Source organism: Camelus dromedarius, chromosome 16, assembly GCF_036321535.1.
Source record: "Camelus dromedarius isolate mCamDro1 chromosome 16, mCamDro1.pat, whole genome shotgun sequence".
NCBI classification, from domain to species: domain Eukaryota; kingdom Metazoa; phylum Chordata; class Mammalia; order Artiodactyla; family Camelidae; genus Camelus; species Camelus dromedarius.
Window position 1 is genome coordinate 8,974,145 of NC_087451.1, and position 21,336 is coordinate 8,995,480.

The 21,336-nt window shown below is 42.2% G+C and overlaps 1 protein-coding gene across 3 annotated transcripts; it reads right to left on the reverse strand.

Annotated features, from left to right (window-relative positions):
* Positions 1-15,438: 15,438 nt before the first annotated feature.
* On the reverse strand, positions 15,439-21,054 carry TMEM100 (transmembrane protein 100). Of its 3 annotated transcripts, XM_031468098.2 has the most exons (4): positions 21,036-21,054; positions 19,733-19,778; positions 18,134-18,276; positions 15,439-16,660 (listed from the first exon to the last, which is right to left on the reverse strand). In XM_031468098.2, the coding sequence occupies exon 4, from the start codon at positions 16,594-16,596 to the stop codon at positions 16,192-16,194; it is 405 nt and encodes a 134-aa protein (XP_031323958.1). In that variant the 5' UTR covers positions 16,597-16,660; positions 18,134-18,276; positions 19,733-19,778; positions 21,036-21,054; the 3' UTR covers positions 15,439-16,191. The 3 variants fall into 3 exon arrangements, with proteins under 3 accessions (XP_031323958.1, XP_064351021.1, XP_064351020.1); XM_064494951.1 differs by lacking the exons at positions 19,733-19,778; positions 21,036-21,054 and adding an exon at positions 17,074-17,336 and having other exon boundaries at positions 18,134-18,758; XM_064494950.1 differs by lacking the exons at positions 19,733-19,778; positions 21,036-21,054 and having other exon boundaries at positions 18,134-18,753.
* Positions 21,055-21,336: the final 282 nt, after the last annotated feature.

A 21,336-nucleotide genomic window follows, 5' to 3' on the forward strand; every position in this document is an offset into this window, starting at 1 on the left:
TGGTAGGTCTTTGTTGTTTATCTATTTTATATATAGTAATGTGTATTTATTGATCCCAAACTCCTAATTTATCCCTTCCCCACCTTCCTGCCCCCCATCACATTCCGTTTTCTATGTCCATGTCTATTAAGAAAGCACAGCTTTTAATAAGCCATCCAGAAGGATTTAGAAAGCCAGGTTAAAATTGGAGAAATTACTCCTTTTGAGCAGGGCTTCAGACTGTGAAAGTGTCTGATCTTTCAATAAGCTGATGACATTTTTTCCCAAGTAAAACAGAGTTAATAGGGCAAATAATGATGCAAGTGCTTCTTGTCTGTTGCCTCAGGTTGAACAGCTCCAAGTAACCCTAATAAGGTACCTTCAACAGCAAATTCACTGAGCACTAAAGCTATGCCTCCCACTGTACTGAGAGGGAAAGGAGAAGGGAGGGAAGAATGGACATATAAGTACATATAAGTCCCTGCCTGCCTGGAGCTCACAGTCAAGCAAGGAAGACAGACACGCAGGTGGGTAAATTGTAATATGGTGTAGCTGGCATTGAGGTGGAGGCCTGTGTAAATGCCATGGCAACACACAGGAAGGAGACACAGGATGTTGGGGGATGGAGAGTCATACTCTTTGTGACTCTGGATAAGCCAGACCAGAACGGGATGGGTCTGGCTCACTAGATTCCAAGGCAGAAAATCTGCTAATGGAGCTGGGAAAGGTGACTATGCATAAAAGAGCAATCTGTGGGCATCTCGTTGGATGCTAAATGATCACCATCTCTTCCTGATATAAGCCCAGGCACCATTCTGCAAATGAGGCATTCGCAGAAGTCCTTAGAAAGTTCCTGCCAGATCAGCATGGCTGCTGGGGGAGCTAGCTTCAGATTTGACACAGGTGTCCTAGAGATCTCTGGAGGGAAATTAATTTGGGGAAAGATGTATTCCAATGTCCTGACCAGTATCTAAATGACTTGCTTCTATTATTGTTTCCATGGTTACACACTAAGTGTATTTTCCCTGGGCCATAGCGTCAGAGCAAAGGAATGAGCCAGAAGCAACCATACTGCACCCCAAAACACTTCCTGAGATATGCACTTGCATTTCCAGTTTCCTGCGGACATCTCTGCATGTGAGCCTTTCTAGTACCTCAAACTCTATGTGCCTACACTAATGGGAGTCATCATTTTCCATCAAACCGGTCCTTCACATTATCTCCGTTTTTGTGAATAATACCATCAGCCTATCATTCATCACATTTTCCTACCCAGCCTTTGTTCCAACTTCCACTGACACCTGGCAGAGTCCATGAGATGCCTTCAAGGTATCCCCAGCTAGGAGGAGAAGCACTTGTATCTAAATAAGAAATAACAGGTGCAGAGAGCAGCTTTCCACTTAGCAAAATTCCTTGGAGACTTTCTAAGCCTGGTGGCCTGTCTCCCCTTTACTCTTTTTTTCTGGTCTGCAATCCTTGGCTCCTGATCCAGACTTAGTATCTGCTTTCATCTTTGATATTTGAGGCTCCAACTCAACTTTTCTAGACTGTGGATTAATGGCTAATCTCTGGAACCTCAACTATTGCAAATACTCATTAACTGATCTCCCTTTCTTCAGCATCTTCCTGTCTAATCCAGCATTCCAAAAGGGATCACCTTAATCATCCAAATAATTCCTTTAATAACATTACTCCTCTATAGATAAACCTCAAGAGCTCTTCCACTGTCGGCAGCATAAGTACTGAATTATTTTGCCTGGAAATTATGTGAGGAACTGTCCCACTTGATTCTTACCTATCTTTCTAGACTTATCTCTCACTGTTACCCTGGATGAATTCTTTATTTAATGTCCATCTAATTTACTTAACTGTATAAGTGAAGTGTATTTTTTATTTTTGGTTGTCCAACAGTTCAACCACCTTAGCTTTTTATTTGGGGGATAACCCTTCCATTATGTTATTCTTGATGGAAACAGGGTCAAATGTACCATCTCTTCTCTCCTTGCTTCCATTGTCTGAGCGCTGACTTAGCCTTGGCCAATCAGATGCTTCCATCCAGGACGATGACTGCTAAGTGAGTGATGCAAAGATGGAGAAGCAGTTGGAATTCACTTACGGTGGTATTGGTGATGTTGGCTGGGTCCTCTGGCAGTTGTAGCAGCATCCTGGCTAGATTCCTTTTGCTGAAAGACTATTGCACTGCTTGCTCCTAGGCTTTGGGGAGTACGTTTGCTTCCTACCTTTTTCCAAGCCTGGTCCTCCACCTTTCTGATGATTCTGTAAACTGCTGACATTATTCCAATACATTTCCATTGTCCCTGTTACAGAGATAGTTCCTACTGCTTTCAACCTTAAGAATCCTAACTTATCTATCCCCCAAAGTGCCTTGTTGTTTTCACCATTGTCTCTTTGCTATGGTTATTCTGGGTGTAAAACACCTTTCTTACTTCTCTTTGCTTTTCCACATCAAGTTCAAATCTTACCTTTCTTGATCATCCTTAACATGATCCAATATATAGGAATACAGAGAGACAAAATCTACACAGCCAAAAGACACAGCCCCTGTGTTCACACTGATGTCCTGCTTAGTGAAAGACAAACATATGAAGAACAATTGCATTTCAAAAAGACAACAGCCAGAAGGTGTGCACTATGGTCATTAGGGCATGAAGGGAAAAGTTCTTGCTTGTGCTGAGCTGAGCTTCAATAGAGAGAGACTTGTCAGGTATTGAACTGGAGGACGGGCAGTGCAGGCACCAAGCAAGCATCAGTAATGGTGAGAAGGCATGAAAAACATGGAATACAGAGCAATGGCTGACGTTCAGTGTGTCTACAACATAGGATGTGAGGGGAAGAACAGTGGTGGGACATAAGGTGGTACCTTCCTGACAAGTTCAATGTGGTGGGCTCTGTGCTCTAGGCTGAAGTCTCCCAAACTTCTTGATCATGCATTCCATCCAATTTTTTTTGAGCATTTCCCCAAATATATGTGTACTTAATTATAAATCTTATATAGTATTTTGATGGATTCATACAGGAAGATTAATTATATAATTTCATATCTAAGTTTAAAAGGTAACAATAAATACAGCACTAACATGGCCTTCCCACGTGCCAAAGGGTTGTCTTGCTGGCCTGTCTGGTGTTGTTAGAAGAGTTTCTTAGAGGGCAAAGGCAAATTTGCTTTTCTGTAAGATAATTCTACCAGAATGGAAAAGGGACTAAAGGAAAATCCTTGAGTTTTGAGATGTGTAAAATTGACTTGGGTTATTTTAAAAATTAGGCACCAGAGCCCCCAGTGAGTTAATGGAACTGAGCAATGATCATCAATAGCGATCAGTATTATAAAAACACAATCAGACATGTGGTGCCCCCAGATGGAGGCATTCAATACTTCATACCACCTGTGAAATATTCTAGACAAAAACATCAAATCTGAACCTGATCAAGGCTTTACACTTCAATGGTAATAAGGGAATTATTATTAATTATTATATACTTAGAACATAATAAATTGTAAATTTAATTATTGTATGACATTATTGGATATATTAAAGAAAAAAACAGGGATCAAAGTGTACGTTAAGTGATATCACAAAGATGTAACCAACAAAATACAGACTATGGGAAACTGTACAGGACAAACAAACCAATTTCTTCAACAAATAAGAGGCAAAAGGGAGGAAGAGTGATAGAGGAGGAAAAAAGGGGGCAAGCGATGTATCAGCCAATTGCAGTGTAGGAAATTTACTTGGGTTTTGATTCAAAAAATTGTGTGACCACATGGGAAATTTGAACACTAAGTGTCTGATATAAAGAAAATCTTGCTAATTTTTAAAGAAACAATAATTGTATTTAGAGTTCTAAAAAGTCTTTATTATTTAGAGATACATACAAATATTTACAGATGAAATGACATGATATCTGGGACTTGCTTCAGAATAATGTGGGGACAGGATATTAATCAAATAATATTGGCCGTGAGTTGCTAATGATTAAATCTGGTAATAAATACATGGTGGGTGGTTTACTAGACTTTTCTCTTTGCTTTTTAAATGTGCTTGAAATTTGCTTAATAAATGTTTTTTTCAAATCAGATTCCTTGGTTTCACTCCTGGTAGATTCTCATGCCATAAATCTAAGATGGTGCTCAGAAATCTAAATTTTTAACAAGCACTACAGAGAATGTGGAATCATCAGATGGCCCTAAGACCATAATTGAGAAAATCAGTGATGTGTCTTGAAGGGAAGAAATCAAGTAGGAGAAATTGGCAGTGTCAAGTAGAATGGCGATAAATATCTGCCAGTTATATCAGATAATCGTTTACAAATAGTTGCCCCAAATCTTAATAGTGTTATGTATAATAATCAGCCAGGGTGTGATGGCTATTTCCTGACATGGGCCTTTTTTTTCTATTAGAGTTTTTAAGCATCTCCTAATGCTTGTCTCCTGAACCAAGGCTAGTTCCCTGATTAGATAATCATCCTTATGAATGCTTTCTTCCTAATCACAATGGTACGCGAGATGTCGCCAGGCCTTCCAGGAAGGGAGAGACACCCAGTTGTGACCACTAAATTGGCATCGGCTCCCACTCCACCCCTTCCAGGAGGAAAGGCTCTTATAACCCTGGAAAGGGGACAGAGCAGGGAGGTGACCCATCCATCCCAGTGCTGTCAAGTCCCATCACCTTTCAAACACGCCCTACCCCCTTTTTTCTGTCCACATTTGAGACTTTTTTTTTAACGGGAAAGCACCCCAGGTCCTGGGTCTGGGTGTGTAATGAAGACAGGGTGGGTTGTGTTATGAGGCAAGCTAACTGAACAGGGGGTGATCCCGCCACAGGTCCCTTTCCAGCCAGAAACCTGCAGGTGGCCCGCCCAGCAAAGTCAACACCAGTGCTGCTGCTGGTTGAACCGCCCTGGAATTGCGGACGTGATTTCCACCCAGACAATGCTCGGCTGTCCTGCCAGCAACTGAAAGGGAATCTTCCAGGAGAATCTCCTCCTTCTCTAGAGCGGTTCCAGGCTTCAGACCTGTCTGGATCAGCTCATCCCAGGGCAGGTAGATGGGGGCTGCATTCCACGCCTCCTTCCCCAACACACTGTGAGCCACGGTGGCCCTGCCTCTCCCTCACCAGCCAGGAAACCTCGCTATGCCCCCCTGATAAGGGAATGAAGCAACAATAGCCCAAGACAGGCCCTGTTCACATCCTGATTTTATAGACAAAGACTTTGAAGTTCAAGGCCTCCATGATTTAGCCAAGGTCACTCAGCTCAGGGTCAGAGCTAGGATCAGGTGATCCTGCTTTAGGCTTTGTGCATTTCATGCCCTCCGAAGTTTTCTGCCATTTGCCTGGATACAATCAATTTGTCTTTGAAACCCTGTTCTGCTCCTGGCCTGTGTGCATTTCCCTGAGCAAATCCCACTTGTTCTCATAGATTTCCTTTCTCTTTCATCTTTCTTTCTTCCTGAAATGCTTTCTTCCCCTCAACTCCAATTTCACTAATTGAACTCCTGCCCCAGCTTCAAGGCCCATGTCAATGGCACTTCTTCCAAGATGCCTTTTAGGATTCATTTCCCCACTCCCATCCCAAAGTGATATTTTCCTCCTTTACATCTTCATCATCTTCTGCTGATAACATTTTTTCTCACTCACATTTGGTTCCTTTTCTTGTCTTTTTCTTCCAGCAGATTTATGGCCACATGTATACTTGCCTTAAGAATCCTGTTACGTTGCAACCTCCTTGAGCCTGAAGACCATTTATTATTCAACTTTTTATTTCCCCTTGAATCTACAATAGCTTTATATATAGTAAGAGCTAAAAATCTATTGAATTGAATGTAGGCAATTGTAAAATATATCAAACTTAATTTTCTTTTAAGATATGATTAAAGGCACAGGCTGAGATGCTGCAGAGGCTTAACCCTGTGATTCGTCCTTACACAATTAAAAGAAGCATTTCTTAAGCAACACTATAATTTATATCTTTGCCAAGTCTTTATTTACGTATGCTAAACACACTGCAAAGGGACTGCTTTTGTGTTTTGAATGTCTTGCTCCCACTTCTCCATTTTACGTAGGTGAGAAAGGAGACTAGAAGACAGAGTTACGAGAGCAGATCTGTTCAGAGGCTCACCCTCACCCTTCCTTGCCTTTTTGTGATTCCAGATTGGATAGGGTGTGTGAGGAGGGAAAGGGCAGCCCTCTGGGGAGATTGATAATAAGGTCTAAAGGATGAACATCAAAGAACAGCTTTGGCTGTGGACCACGTAGTAACTGTAGTAACGGGCAGGGACTCTCCATGCTCCTCCATGGCCCCTGTAATCTCAAACTGCATTTTGCACCCTCTCCTGGGGTCAGCATCCTTCTCAATTACACCCACCCTTATTTCTCTTAAGCTCCACTTCCTGCAAGACCATAGGTCTGCTGTTTACCTGCCATCCGACACACCACTAAGAAAAGTTTTACAAAATTAATGTGAAGCCAATTTTCAGTTAGTATGAAAATTCAAGGGAAGTTGGTCTAAACATTCCTTAAAATAGCTGTCCAAAATGAATTATCCTAATTGGTCTTCTACAGCCTTTAACTTCACTAACTAACTAAGTCATAAACTTCATAAAAGTTTGTCTTTTAAATTATCTGTTGCATGTTGTCTGGGACTTAACTCCAAAATAATCTGGTGGTAAATGGGAGTTGGGGGGGAGGGTACCAATGAACCCATCGGGCCATGAGTTGATAATTGTTGAAGCTGGGTGATGGGTACCTGGGGGTTCATTATACCATTCTCTCTTGTTTTAGTATATGTTTGAAATTTTCCTTGAGAATTTTTTCTTTAAAGAACTTATTTTGTCTTCACATTCTGCCTCCGCACAGTTCAAGTGTGGTTAACGTTTCTGTTTTAGAAGATGGGAATTCTTTCCTTCTGCCTTTCTTATGGTCCCAATTTGTCTTCTTTTCTTGAACTAGCTGGTGAAACAGGGCGGGGTTTGTCTCCTTGGTGAATCTTAAATACGATCCACCGAGTGGCCCAGGAACCTTGGGCACTGCCAGTATGAACGCTCAGACTCCTTTCGCAATGGTTTAAAAATACGCCTTGGTAGCGGGAGTTCCAAGCCTGAGGGTTGCGTTTTTACCAGAAACTTCAAATGCTGCCACTCAGCTGCAAATAGAAATAGAATGGTGGCTTGTTCACAAAAGTTGATCTTTTTCTCTTTCCTCATTCCTTCTCTCTCTCTTCTTTCTCCTCTGTTGGAAAACTATCTACTGATGGGTAGTTAGCAAGTTGGGTATACAAGCACTCTCTGATGTTAAATATTTCCAGGATATCAATTTTAGAAGGCTGCTTGGACTGCTGTGAATGACACAGTAATAAATCAGCACCCTCTTTGAAGAATTAAACTATATTGTTGGGCTGGGAGGAAAACAAACTCAAAAGGCAAATGTGAGCCTCTCTATGAAAGGTGACGTGCAAGTTGTGCTTCACAGGTGTTTGGCACACAAAAGTCAAACAGGGCATTTCTGAAATCACACCAGCAGACAGACTCATCATTTGACCCACAGCAGAGCTCGTCCTGCACAAACCACGTCCAAAATACTATTCCACTCAGTGGACGAATCCCTGCAACGTGTCACTGGCAGGCGTCCCTCGAGTTCTGCTCTGGGGAGCGTCTCCTGAGGGGCTGCCTTTCTTTACAGTTTGTCTGGCTCCATGAGGCCAGAGACTCCTTGAACAACCAAGAAAGGCAAACTGGAGAAATCGAGCCATCTGACTGGTCAGAAGAAGCCTGGCTGTGGAGGAAGATGGCCAAAGCGGCTGGATTTACAGCCGTCACTCACCCCTTTCATTTTGCACAGGGAAGGCATTTCTTTAATCCACCTGTCCAATTATTTATCATGCTTGTGTGTTTCCTCTTAAATTGTCACTCGGGCAAAGCCTTTATGTTGTAAGGCGACACCCTAGCATTTTTTAATGACCTTAGGCAAAGTGATTGACACTGGATCCCAGAGTCAGATGTTCCCAGTGACGCAACTTGTTCTCCTCAGTAGCAGAAAAGCTTCCTGCCATGATTAAGTTAGAACTGTGAAAGCGCTAAAATGTGTTGTCAGCCTTCCTCTGATGCAAGCACTTTTATTACAGAGTCGAGTTGCACAGGAGTGAGGCAACACGGATCTTGCCTCCAAATGCCCCTTTCCTCTCCAAACCAGCCACGCTCCATAGAAAGGCACTGTGTGGAAATACCAGTAATCACGCTCACGCCTTCTCCAAACCTACGTTTCTTTTTTCTGCCTCTGCCCTTTCCCTCTTGTCTATTTCTCATTCTGGTTTCATAGGACAGTGTGATCACAACTGAATTATGTCTGGCGGGCTGCCAGTCTCGGAACTCTCATTAACTACCCCAGTCAAGCAAAACAAAAAGCCGTCCATTCTGTATTTGAACTTGAAATGGAAAATCATCTGTGTGTGCTTTTCTCGATAGGAGGCTGAGATGGAGCAAAAGTGTCATTCTATTTTAGTTGGACATGGCCTTCACTTCCTGACTGAAAACGCTTGAACCCCTGAGAGCTGTGAGTATCAGACCCACTGTGACTCAACGCTGGATGGTCCGTTCCCTGTTAAAACAGGACGAAGGGCTTTCTCAGTGTCCCCTGAATGGGTTCTCTCTACTACTATTCAGGGTTCCTAAGTAAAGAGCATTTTTTTTTTTTTTTTGGATGTGGCTGCCTCCTGAGTGAATAGCCTCAATTATCACTGATTCAGTAATTTACCAATGTACCACAACCAGTGCAGTGAGACCAAAACACACATAAGGCCATGGCCTATAAAACTCTATGATTAACTTAGAAAGGAAGGAGAAATCAACGGACCATTCTTACACTTAAGGCTCTTATAGGTATTTATTCTAAATTACCATAGGCACTTTGTTCCCATTCTAGCCTGATACCAGGGGTACTGGAATCCAAATACACGAGGTTAATACACAGACTAGGAAGTTGACCCTATAGGCTTTTACTGTTTTTGTAGGATTATGCCTGAATACCTAAGCCAGACTTAATTCAATCACAAGACATTTTTTTGCTTGAATTTCCAACACCTAGATGTGCTTAATACATTACTGTGCACGCTCAGCAAATATTGGGCAAATGAGTGAGTGGTGAATGAATGAACAGAGAGGAACCTCTTCTCAGAAGGGAGCTGGCATGAGTCAGCAGTTCCCTAACGTTGTGCATACCAGACTCACTTGTTAGTGCTTTATTTTTATTTGTAATATTTCTCCAAGGACCACTTTATTTCTCCCTCTCATTCTGCATCCTTTAAGTCAGTGCTCATAATACTAATTCAAACAATACAGAGGACCCTAAAGAAAAATTGCCTCCTTTTTTCTGGAAGTAACACCCCAGTGGTATACATTCACTTCGTGATTCACCACGTGCTCTTCTATAATTCTTCTTTGTTTAAAAGAGCTCGAATACACTGCCAGTTTATTTTATAGGAATAGTATTGGATAATAAATATTAGCTGAAAACTTGGTTTTTTATATAGTATGTTGTAGACATCTTTCCAAATTGATGTTAGTACATACCAGTCTGCTTTATTCATTTAATTAGCTACATGGTATACATAATATAGATGCACCATAATTCATTCAAAGTTGGTTTTGGTGTATGCGTGTGCATTGCAGGCAGTGCAGAAATAAATATTCCAGTAATTCTGTTTCATCTCTAACTGTCGTAAATTTACAGAAGTGGGATAGAGAGTGTAGACATTTAAGTTTTAGGAAACTATGGCTGTATTACCTGATTCTTCACCCATACCAGTTCTTGTATTTATCAATCCTCTACTATATTGTAAATCTATTGAGAAATAAAATGGTATCATATTGTGGTTATTAATTTGCATTTCCTGGGACAGTTTGTTTGTTTTTATATATGGATTCTGGACCCTACTGAATCCACTGAACCAGAATCTCTGGGGTCAGCACCTGCATGCACATCTTAGTCTTTATAGAGCTGTTAGGTGGGTCTGAGGCCATCAGTGCCTGGACAGGCGTTTAGGAACCACCAATCAAGACAATCTCTTGATTGAGACATAAGCTTCTATTATTTGAAAACAAAACAAAATCCTCAAAACTGATAAGATCTGGCTAGTGAAAAATATGCATTGCATAATCATGTTATATTTTCTATAAGATTTAGAACTATACACGTATGTCAGATGTCCATGCAAATCTCAGTTCACCAGCTTAACTTTTAAAAAATGTCTGTGTCCAGTCACAAAGAACAATAAAGTGTAACTGTAGGCATAACCCATTTTAAGATTTATTGAAATGTCCTTAATTGCATGGCCAAGGGGCATAGAACCCCAAGGGAGGGCATTTCTGCTCTAATATCTTCTCCCATCTCTGACCTGCTCTGTTCTGCTCCATCACAGCCCAAGTTCTAGTGCTGCACCCCCTTTTAAAAAATATTATTAGCATGTTAAATATTAAATATTAAAAGCAAGTGTTACACCCACCAGCATGACAAAAATGAAAAGACAGCAAATATAAAACATTGATGAAGTGAAGTAAGCCAGAGAGAGAAAGAAAAATGTCATATGACATCGCTTATAGGCAGAATCTAAAACAAACAAACAAACCACGAATGAACTTATTTATTAAACAGAAATAGATTTACAGACATAGAGAACAGACTCATGGTTACCAGTGGGGAAAGAGAGTGGGAGGGGATAAATTGGGAGTTCAAAATTTGCACCCTTAGGGGAGTGATGGAAATGTTATCTATCTTGATTTTGGTGGTATATACAGCTATCAAACTACATCAAACTGTACATTTGAAATATGTGCAATTTACTGTGCAGAAATTATACTGCAAGAAAGTTGTTTTTTTAAAAAAATTGACAGAGGTGTAATGCATCCAGAACACTCTTGTAGTGCTGATAGGAAATTAAATTGATTCAAACATTTCTGAAAGCTGGCAGCAAAGCTGAACACATCACCCATCCTTTAATTCAGGAGTTCCACTCCTTGGTCTTTCTCAACGCGAATGTGTCTGTCTGTAAACTAAAAGTCATGTAAAAGAAATTTCACAAGAGCACAGTGTTAGTTATCTCTTGCTGAATAACAAATTACTCCTCACCTTAGCAACTTGCAACAACAAACATTTATTATGTCAGAGTTTCTCTGGGTCAGGAATCTGTGAGTGACTTAGCTGGTGGAAGGGCCAGTTGACCCATTAGGGGCAGGATGTGCAGTGCCTGGAAACCACAATGCTTGTTGCCTTCTTGCAATAAGTGAAATTCATCTTTCTTTTCCTTTTTTTTTTTCTTTTTTTTTAAGTGGAGGAAAGAGCCCATGAGACGAGTGCTACGGGCCCACAAAAGTCATAGAATCATATATTGCAGCCCTGACTGGGCAGCTCTGGCTGAAGGTCCCTCATGAGGGTTCGGTCAAGCTGTCAGCTGGGGCACAAATCCACTTCCAAGTTCACTCAGGTAGTTACTGGCAGGTCTCAGCTCTTCTCTAAGCCATTGGCCAGAGGCCTCAGTGCCTCACCGCACCGGCATCTCCATAGTGGCCGGAGCGTCCTCACAGCGTGGCAGATGGCTTCCCCCAAAGAAAGGGGAGAACGAGAGAGAGAGAGAGGCACCAAGGTAAAAGCCCAACTGTCTTTATAACCCAGTCCTGGGAGTTATATATCATCACTTCTGCCATTTTCTATGAATCACACAAGCCAAACCAGAGACAACATAGGAGGCGTGTGAGTATCGGGAGACAGGGCTCATTGGGGGCCACCCGAGAGCCTGGCCACCACAAGTCCTATTGTAACAGCCAGAAACTAAAAACTATCCAAATGCCTGTCCACAGTAGATGGGATAAATAAGTGATGGTGCACCGCACAATGGAATGAGGGAGACACACAGCCATGAGAGTGGCAGCATGGATGTACCCTCGTGAACATAATATTGCACCCAACAGGCCAGGCTCAAAGTGTACACACCCTACAATTCCATTTATGTAAGGTTGAAAATCAGGTAAAACTACTCTCTATATTAGAGGTGAGGAGAGTGGTTCCTCCTGGACTGGACGTGGATTCAAGGAGGGCTTTTGGGGGCCCAGCAATATTCAGTTTCTTCATCCGGTTCCGTGGGTTTATTTGTGAAATTCATTCAGGTGTACACTTTTCTCTATGTCTATTATATTCAAAGAGAGTTTTCTGAAAATAGCTGTTGGAACATCTTATTTTTTTTTCTTTTGATGTCCCTTTCCTATCATTCTGGAAGTGACATCAGTCACAGCTGAGTGGCAACCTGGGCTAACTATAATCTGGTCAGCACACAGGTCTGACTCCAGGCCCGGCCGGCTGCGAGGCCTTGATTGAATCAGTCGCTTACCCTCTCTGAACTGCAGTTGGCTTCTCTGCAGAGCAGGGTAGACAGGTGCTTCCAGCCTCCAAGTGTGGTGGAGAAGCTCAAGAAATATCAAGTACAGCTGCGTCCTCTCATGTACGGGGTCAAGTACTAAAGTTAGAGAGCAATGTGAACATCGAGTGTAAACACACCGGAAATCGACACAACACTGTAAACTGACTATACTTCAATAGAAAATAAAAAGTAAAAAAAAAAATCAAGTGTAAGCAAACCCTTGAAAATTCCTTAGATGAGCACTGGGATGCCCTCGAGGCTCAAAAACCGGGAACCAAGAATTTGCTGGGGTTTTTGGTTCTCTTTATCTTTCCGCCCGGGTCTTCTTTTCTGTAGGGGAGGCCTGGGACCAGATTGGCATGAATGGCGGTGGGAGAGGGGGAAGGGAGGTGGGGGAAGGGCTTCTCACTCTCCTCATCTCTTTTTAGTTAAAGGCACATAATTGAATTTCTGTATTCAACATAACTTTTACAGTGACTCCAATATATGTGAAAGCACCAAAAACTCTAACAACACTAAGGAAATGTGAGTTATTTTTCCGTCTTTGAATCAGGTGTTTTCCCCAGATTATTTTGGTCTAGAAACCCTTTGTGGATAACGTCAAGGTTAAACAAAGTGACTAATTAAAGCCTTTTAACCAAAACAGGGTGCAGCTTGATGCTTAATGACATGGGAGTACTATACCTTGAGAAAGAAGCCGAGGTCAACATTAGATAGAGAAATAGCAATTTTCCAATTGCATAGTGCTTTATATTTACAAATTTAAAATTATTTTTTAAAAATTAACTTTGTTTTTAAAGATGAGGCTTAGCATCTCAAGATTACCTGACGAGTTTAACAGGTGAGCTGGGATTCATAACCAGATCTTCCTAGTTCAAAACCATAATACAGTACTTCTCAGGAGACCAGTATCTCTGTCTGTCTGTCTGTCTCTCTCAGGGATGATGGTGGAACAGAGAGGTAGGTTTGAGGATTTGTTATCTGGTTCTCCTGGGCTTATCTGGCCTCAGCCACCTGTCAGGTGATACAGCTTGTTTCTGATGCTCTAAGGTGGGACCAGGTTATCTTTTCAATACATATATGCCTGTATCATGCTTATGCATGCATTTAACACCTGCTTATCACTAGATCATCAAACCATTTGTAAAGACAAACCTCGGGAAATAAAGACACATGTTACAAGATAATTGAGTTACGATGATGATTCAAGTCTGGGTTTCTTCTCGTGGGAGTTGGGAGTCATAGGGCATAAGACTGTCTCTGTGCCTTACAGCTTTGCAGACACGTACACCTTTTAATGTGCCTGGAGGCTCCCTTGCCAGAGTGAGACCTTCCTGTACTTCCTGGGAGAACCCAGAAATAGCCATTGTGAAGTGGCTTAGAGAGGAGGGTAGAGGTGGGCTCAGCGGAAAATCTTCAGCTTCTCGCATCTAGGAGAGAGATTGCTATTTCCAGTGGGATCCTATTTCAGTCCTTATATTTGAGTCATTCCATGGGGTTGCTTTTGGGGCTCTCAGGTAGCAGCATGAGGCCCCCTGGTGGCCTGAAATAATTCATGAGTTTACTTTTCAAGCATTTGGAAGGGTAGGCCCTGCTGGCTAGCTAAGTACAAAGTAGAAACAAGACAGAAAATACTCACCTAGACCCATCGCTTACAGTGGAGGCCGGGTGGAGGAGAATGGCCTATTTTGGGAGATTTGAGAACTGAAGTTTTTCCTTTGCTTAGCTTTGGAAGAAGATAAAACATTTATGGCACTAACATGGTAGAAAATGAAAGTTGTCATTAGAGAATGAATGGAAAGAGACTTTTGAAGGAGCAGTTATACAGATAAATGGGAACCTCTAGGAAGAGGCTGCATTTAAGCTGGTGCTCTGATGAGAAGAAGGGTTTGGATGTGATTGAGTTGGAGAGGAAAATTTCCCTCCTGGCATTATGCAGGAGGGAAAAAGGAAGCTTGGACATCCATGGAGGTGGGAAAACTGAAGCCTGACCCAGGAATTGGTGAATCGTCTGGTCTGGCTAACTCTTGAGTTTTTGAGTTGGAAAGCTGGAGACATCTGTTTGGATCAGACAGTGGCAAACCTTGAACACTTGCCTGAGAAATTTCTTCACCAAGCAATGGGGAGATTTTGAATGTCTTTGAACAGGAAAAAAAAAAAAAAAAAAAAAAAGGGCATGTCAAAGCACAGTCTCCTTCCCACTGTAATACACACGAGGCCATACACTTGCATTTGGTCCAGAGGAGTGTTGAACTGCATGTTTAAGATAATGGTAGGGTACCCTCTGGTATTCAACAACTCCAGGCTTTCACCATCTGACCTTCAAAGCCAGGAGAACCTAGGTCAGTAAGGTGTCTCCCCTTAACAATACTACCTGCACGCCAGGGAGCAGTCAGTGCCCGAGGTCTCCTGCCATATTTAATTAAAGTCCTTGAGAGATTGCCTTTCCTTGGAAATGCTATGCTAGGTTTGTTTTGTTTTGCTTTGTTTTTCCAAGGATTAAGAAACGCTTCATGCTTATCTTCCCACTCTAGGGAAGTCATGAACCAGGGATATTTCTGGCTTGAGTTCTGGGGCAGCATCCTAGCTTTCTGAAGAACAGTTAAACATCCACAGAATTCAAGCAGTAACCTCATTTGCATCCTATTAGAACTAATTCATTTAAGCAGCCTGTGAAGCCACACAGTGCCGGGCATATAGCTGGTGCTCAAAAATATGTCAAGCAAATATTTGACAATATTCAAAACATTCGATAAATATCTCACCCACATTTAACAACATATTATAAAATTCCTGACCCCAGGCATTGATTTCCTAACTGTAATGGCATAGAAAACTTTTTGACTATAGTAAATATAATTAATATTGTTCTTCAGAAGTCATGAAAGAAAAAGATGTGATAAAAATAAAAATCTTTTCATTAAGTTAGGAAGAAGCAATGCGTGCATTTGAGAAAAATACACTTGACGTCGCAAACGAGGCAAGGAAGACGGGCAGCTTAGACTCGCAGTAACAAGAGCTAAGCAGGAGCAAGCATTTAAGAAGTTTCAGCAGCAATGAGTATTTATTATTTTGAATGAAATGTACATTAAACTTTAATATAAAAATCATCAAAAGTGCGATATTGGATTACTTTAATATTAATTTATCCCCCCATGTCACCTAGTAGCTACACCTTTCACCTTTTTTTAACTTCTGACTTATCATGACAATCATCTAAAAACTGTCCAATGTTAAAACATAAAAAATATTAGGTTATTCTTCAAGAAAAGTACCACCAGTGATGAGTTACTGAGAGTGAAAAATAAAACAGTTGCCAGGAAATCAACTTACTGGGAAAAAAATTATCACAGAATTTCATAGGAGTGTGCAAAGTTCAAGGCAGCTTAGACCCTCAGCAGAATGTCTTTATGATACAGCATCTTAAAAGTGTGGGTTATTTCTTCTGGAGGCAGGTCGCTGGTGTGCTAGAACTGTCCATCTTTTCATCTTCTCTTGCCTGCTTTCCAAGGTGAATCAGACGTTGTCTAAGGCCACATACCTCCCGTGACCCCTAAAACGTTTAATGTAGAGAAAAAGTTGATTTTTCAGTCTCAGAAATAGCCCTTAGAATTAAGTTTGTCATGAAAGAAGACACCAGACGAGAACCCCTCCACCCCCAAGGCACCCCCATGCCTCTCGTCTGTGGCAATGCAAGTCCATCCTCTGCCACACCAGCCCTGGACGCACTGGCTGATCAAGTGAGAGTAGGCTTTTCAGGCCACACACCCCGTTTGGTCTCATTCAGTCCTAAGCAAACAAGCTTCTCTGATTTGCCACGAGAGCCGTCTGACTCTCCCGTCTCTTGGCTTTCTTGCTCCTCTGTCGCACCTTCCAGCACAGGGCGCTGGAGGCTAACAAAAGAAGTCCTGACGACAGAAGGACCAGGCCTAAGATGGAGATGATGGAGCCATGAGAATTGAAGCTGTAAGCCACGGCCGTGACCACGATCCCGGCGATGAGGACCACCACGGCGAAGGGGATGATGCAGCGGTAGCAGGAGAGCTCGGCGCCCCCCGTGGCGGCCGTCAGCTGAATCTCACTGACCAGGGGAACCATGGTGACCACTACCTCTCTGTTAGGGCTCTTCTCCATTGTCCCTGGCTTGGGGGACTTTGGGGTTCCCACGGTCTCCTTAACGGGCTCTTCGGTCATTTTTACAGTGGCGTTTCCTAGCTGAGTTCACAGACTAACCTGGGCCGTCTCACCAGGGCCAAAGCTGTGGAGAAGACAGGAGATGTCAGCTAAATGCATCAGAGTGAGCCCTGCAAGTCAGAGTAGAGAGCTGGGGGAAACACCACTGTGTTCTTTTCTAGGAGGCATGGATGCACGTGAAAATCAACTTTAATATTTTTTCCCTGATTGTTTGCATTCTCTTTGCGTTGGGCAGAAAGTGACATAAAGCAGAAAAACCATAAAGAAAGGGAAGATACAAAAAGCAGGAAGCACTTTACAGCACTTACTACACTCTGGCGGTCTACAAATGTTTTACAAGCTTCTCTGCTTTGTCTATTGCTTCTCTTTCCTCCAAACACACAGAAAAGCCTCAATCCTATTCCAAAATCAGCCTCATTCAAGAGGAGAACACGTTATAAACGGCACTTTGCACAGTCCGTTCCACACTCACAGCACCTTGGACTCTGCCAATGTTTCCGGGCATAACATGCATTCTTTCCAAACTGTCGCCCATTCACTGTGCATCAAATCAATGTCAAAATCAGCAGCCAGCGTACAAATGATGTTCTTTTACATCAGTCGACAGTCAGCAAGTCTTTATTGGGGTAACTATCAAATACAGTGCAACACGCATCCTGGGTCCACGGTGGGGGCACAGTTTGGCAAAAATTCAGTGACAGTGAGGTTAGGATTTGTGATCCAAAATGTAGCAATATCCTCTGATCCATTTGAAAAGGAAAAAATAGGAAAAAACATTTCAACAACTTCATAGGACATAATTTTGTGCTCTTTTATGATAAAGATAAAATCAACTGTTAAGTAATTAGCTGGCAGTTCACAAGTTTCCCAATAAACTCAACAAGGAGTTTTGATATTATCTGTACCACGACATGTTTTTAAAAATAAGCATACTCGATTTTCAATAAAGATTTACAAGTTCATTTTTACACCATGCTTCTGTATACAAAAACTTGCTGAGATGCACCTTTCTAGACATTTTGAACCTGAACATTTCAGGATGAAATCTGAGACCCTTGTTCAAAAGCATCTGTTTGAAATGCCATCTGTGAGAAATCAGGGAACACTCTTGTCTTGCTCAGACATGGTCAGTCATTCTCTTTTGTCCTAGAGAAGTGATCTAGCAGCTAAAGGGCTGAGCCGTTACAGTTACTGAAAGCATTTAAAGGAAGATACTGGAGACAGTTTCAGTGAGATGAGTATTTTGATCATATTAAGCATCCACTGAAAACTAATTCAACCCCAAATCAAACCACATAGGTTCTCCCTTGCCCTGGGGGAGTCAAAATATCACACCCTGGGCAACGAAGCTAAAAGTTAAGAGCTGCCTATTTGCATGTAATTTTCAGTCACCAAATTAATCACTGCTGTTCCATGATACCTAAATACTGGCTAGGCCAGTAAAAGGATATTTGAGATTCTGTCCGAAAGAAAAAAAAAATCTTCACACTAAAGATGAGACTTCGGCTCTGTCCCCAAACGACTTACTTACACATACCTCCGACAGATGCAATCCATGACCAGGGAGACCACTGGACTTGGGAGAGAGGGAACCGCAGCCTGTGAGCTCCTCCGGCAACTTCTGGGAAGAGCGCTTGTAACAGCACGTCTGTTAATAAATTGACAGCACGAGGCTCTCCTCTGGGGAAAAGAAAAGACAGAAAACACTGGACTATACAGTTGGCTTTAGATCCCGGAGCTCTTTCTTCGACTCTACCTCTTCCTAAATGACGCTTGTCTTTCCCTCTCTCTCTTTTTATTTCCTCCCCTGCCGGATTGCCCCTCCCTGCCACTTTTTTTTTTTTCCTTCGTTCTTTGCTTTGGCTTCCCCCCGCTCTACTCAGAGACTTGATAAGTCAGAATCACTCTAGAGTCCCCAGAGACAGAAGCCAGCTTTTACTTTTATTTCTCTTGCAGCAGTTACTGAGTACACCGCTTTGCGTTACTCATTTTTTCCCCAGCCAACCTCCAGATCTTCCTCCCACCCAGCAGGCATTTTCATAAGAAAATCCCCGAGTCAGCGTTGCAGATCCAGTGGAGGGGACACAGCCGAAGGGACAGACGCTTTTAGGGCATCAGGAACAGCTGTGAAGTCATCGGGCAGCTGAATCCAGCCTCTAAACCAGCAGAAACCCATGTTCCTAGGTTTCCCAAGAATTATTTATTCATATATGTGTGCTGGTCATAGAAAACTTTCTTAAAATCCCCCTTATTTGATGCTAATTCATTTAGGAAAGAGGGTGGGAGATACAAATATTTGTGGTTAAGGGGGAAAACCAGTCATCCTGATCTAAACAGGATGATTACTCATGCTAGGAAGTGAGTGACTTTGGTGATGCCGAAATCATCATCATCACCATCGCTGTCATTTACAGAGCATCTATTATGCGCATGGCACATGCAAGGTGCATGCATTAACATGAATTCTCACTGGTTTACAAATGAGTGTATAAATAATTTATAAATGAGGCTCAGAGAGGTTAAGTAATCTGACAAAGGTCACACAGAAAAAGAGAAACCTTTGGTTTGAATGCTAGCCTTTAATGGGCACCTAAATCAGATGGGGAACTTGTTAAATGTAGATTCTGATTTAGCAGATCTGTAGCAAACTCCTGTCTGATGCCAATCTGCTGCTCTCTGACCCATTTTCAGGAGCAAGACATTTGAAACATTCAAACATATATGGCTTGATATGTCACACTCTCAAACAATAAAGTTAAAGGTCTATTTCCCACTCCCTCGCTCCGATGGACTTAGAGCTTTAGACTTTCTTACAAATAAGCTATTTAAAAATTTAAAGCCCCAGATTACTGGGGGGAAATGAGATAATACTGGGTGACAACTTAAGCTCGTTCCTATACTTCTGTAGCTAAAAGTTATCCATCCTCTATTTTTTAATCTGTTCAAGTTTGAATAACTTTTTCCCAATTGATATAATTAATACTACAAGTATAAATTAAATCTTGAAAGAGATTTGTTTTCTTCTCTCTCTTGAGTTGTTCGCTTTGTCTAGCTCTGACAGAGGGCATGGATATTCTGACATCTCTCCTCCATTCCACAATGGTCTGCTCTTTCTGACCTTGTCCAGTAACAGTACCTTGGTGATATTGTCATAAAAGGAGAGGGTCCAGAAGTCCGTTTTTCTAGGATGGAAACCAGAGAGAGGGCTTCATCATTAAAAAAAAAAAAAATTGAAGTTGGAAAGTTCCTATATCCTGGCTAAGTGCGGGGAGCCTAGCCTGCTGAGGAGGATGAGTGCCTGGTGGGCTTCTGGCCATCACTATCCTTGAACGTCTAAAACGGGGGTGTAAAGGGACACAGCCATCATCCAGGAGGAGTGCTGTCACCTGGTGTTTGAGATAGGGGATAATTAGAACCAGCATGTTTCAGCACTTGCCAGCAAAGCCCTGGGAAGATGGGGATACGGGGGCCACTAGTTACATAATCAGAGGTTCTTGCCAAGCTCCTTATGAGAGCACCAGTCTTCCCACTGGGAACCGCGGCCTTTGGAGGCAATTCCTCTCTGCTTCCTAGCAGGGGCCCCTTCCCCATCTGCCAAATAATCCAATAACCTCACTGAAGCTCTGAATATCACCTTAGCCGGTTGAAGATCATGTTCCCCCACTGCCAAAGGCAGAGGTAGATGATTTGAACTTATTCCAGACAGAAGCCGGAGGCACCTTTTTCCCACAGTGAGCTTTTGGCTGAATTCATAATGAGGGGCAGTGAATGTATCTGTGTGCTGGGAGCACAGCTGGTCTGTCATTATTGCTCCTAATACCAAAGCTTTCTTTAGCCTTTTCAGGCTTCAGATGCTACATTCACCTTAATTCTTCTTAACAGTGTGCACATCTGCCCCACTACACAGATGCGCATCCCCAGACTCTAAGTAGACAGCTGATGTTTGTACTGATAAATACAGAGAAGTAGAAAGCTTAGGCATAAAGAAGAAATTGTATCTAAAGAACAGATAACTCTCATTATACCCTTGAACGCCTGCAGTTTTAAGTGACTTTTCCATCTTCAAGTTAAAATTCAAAGATAATTCCTAGTGATCAACCCCTGAAGTCTTTGAATGATTCCCCTACTCCTCCTCTCCGTGTCTATAAGATATTAAACACTCCTCGGAATGCTTTAAGGGACACCTGCCCACAAATGCAAAATTTCATCCACAATGCAACCAGCTTGCTTTCTGCCAGCCTTATTTCAGAAGGGAGAGGAAATCTTTCTGGTTCTTTTTAAACACATGGCTCCAGAAGATTCCTTTAAGCTTAGAGAACTTTTCAGAAAGCTTCCAATTCATGAATGAAATCTATATTCCCCCCACCGCACCCCACCCCTCCGTAGACATTTAACATTTCCCTCCCAGATCTTTCAAAAACCAAGGCAAAGATCCTTACCTTTCCCAGCCAGAATTGGACTGAGACAGCTGCCAGCTCTGGCCAACAGCTACCCAGAGAGGGGGATGCAAATCGCTGCACTAGGGACCGTGAACAAAGTACTCAACAGGCTTACACACAATTAAGGGACCGGAGAAAAATTGGTGAGAGGAAATCCCTTAAGCGCTACTGTTATTTTCTTCTATGACAAATACAATCCACTTTATTTTTTTTTTAAAGGGAACCAAGTTTGGAAAGTGTCCTCCTTTGTTTTTCTTTCTTTGTATCCTCATTCAGGCTTTCATTTTCAAGGTTTTTCCCT

Bases quoted from the DNA above. Each gene is read 5' to 3' on its own strand.
- TMEM100 (XM_031468098.2), bottom strand. From the start codon at position 16,596: ATGACCGAAGAGCCCGTTAAGGAGACCGTGGGAACCCCAAAGTCCCCC.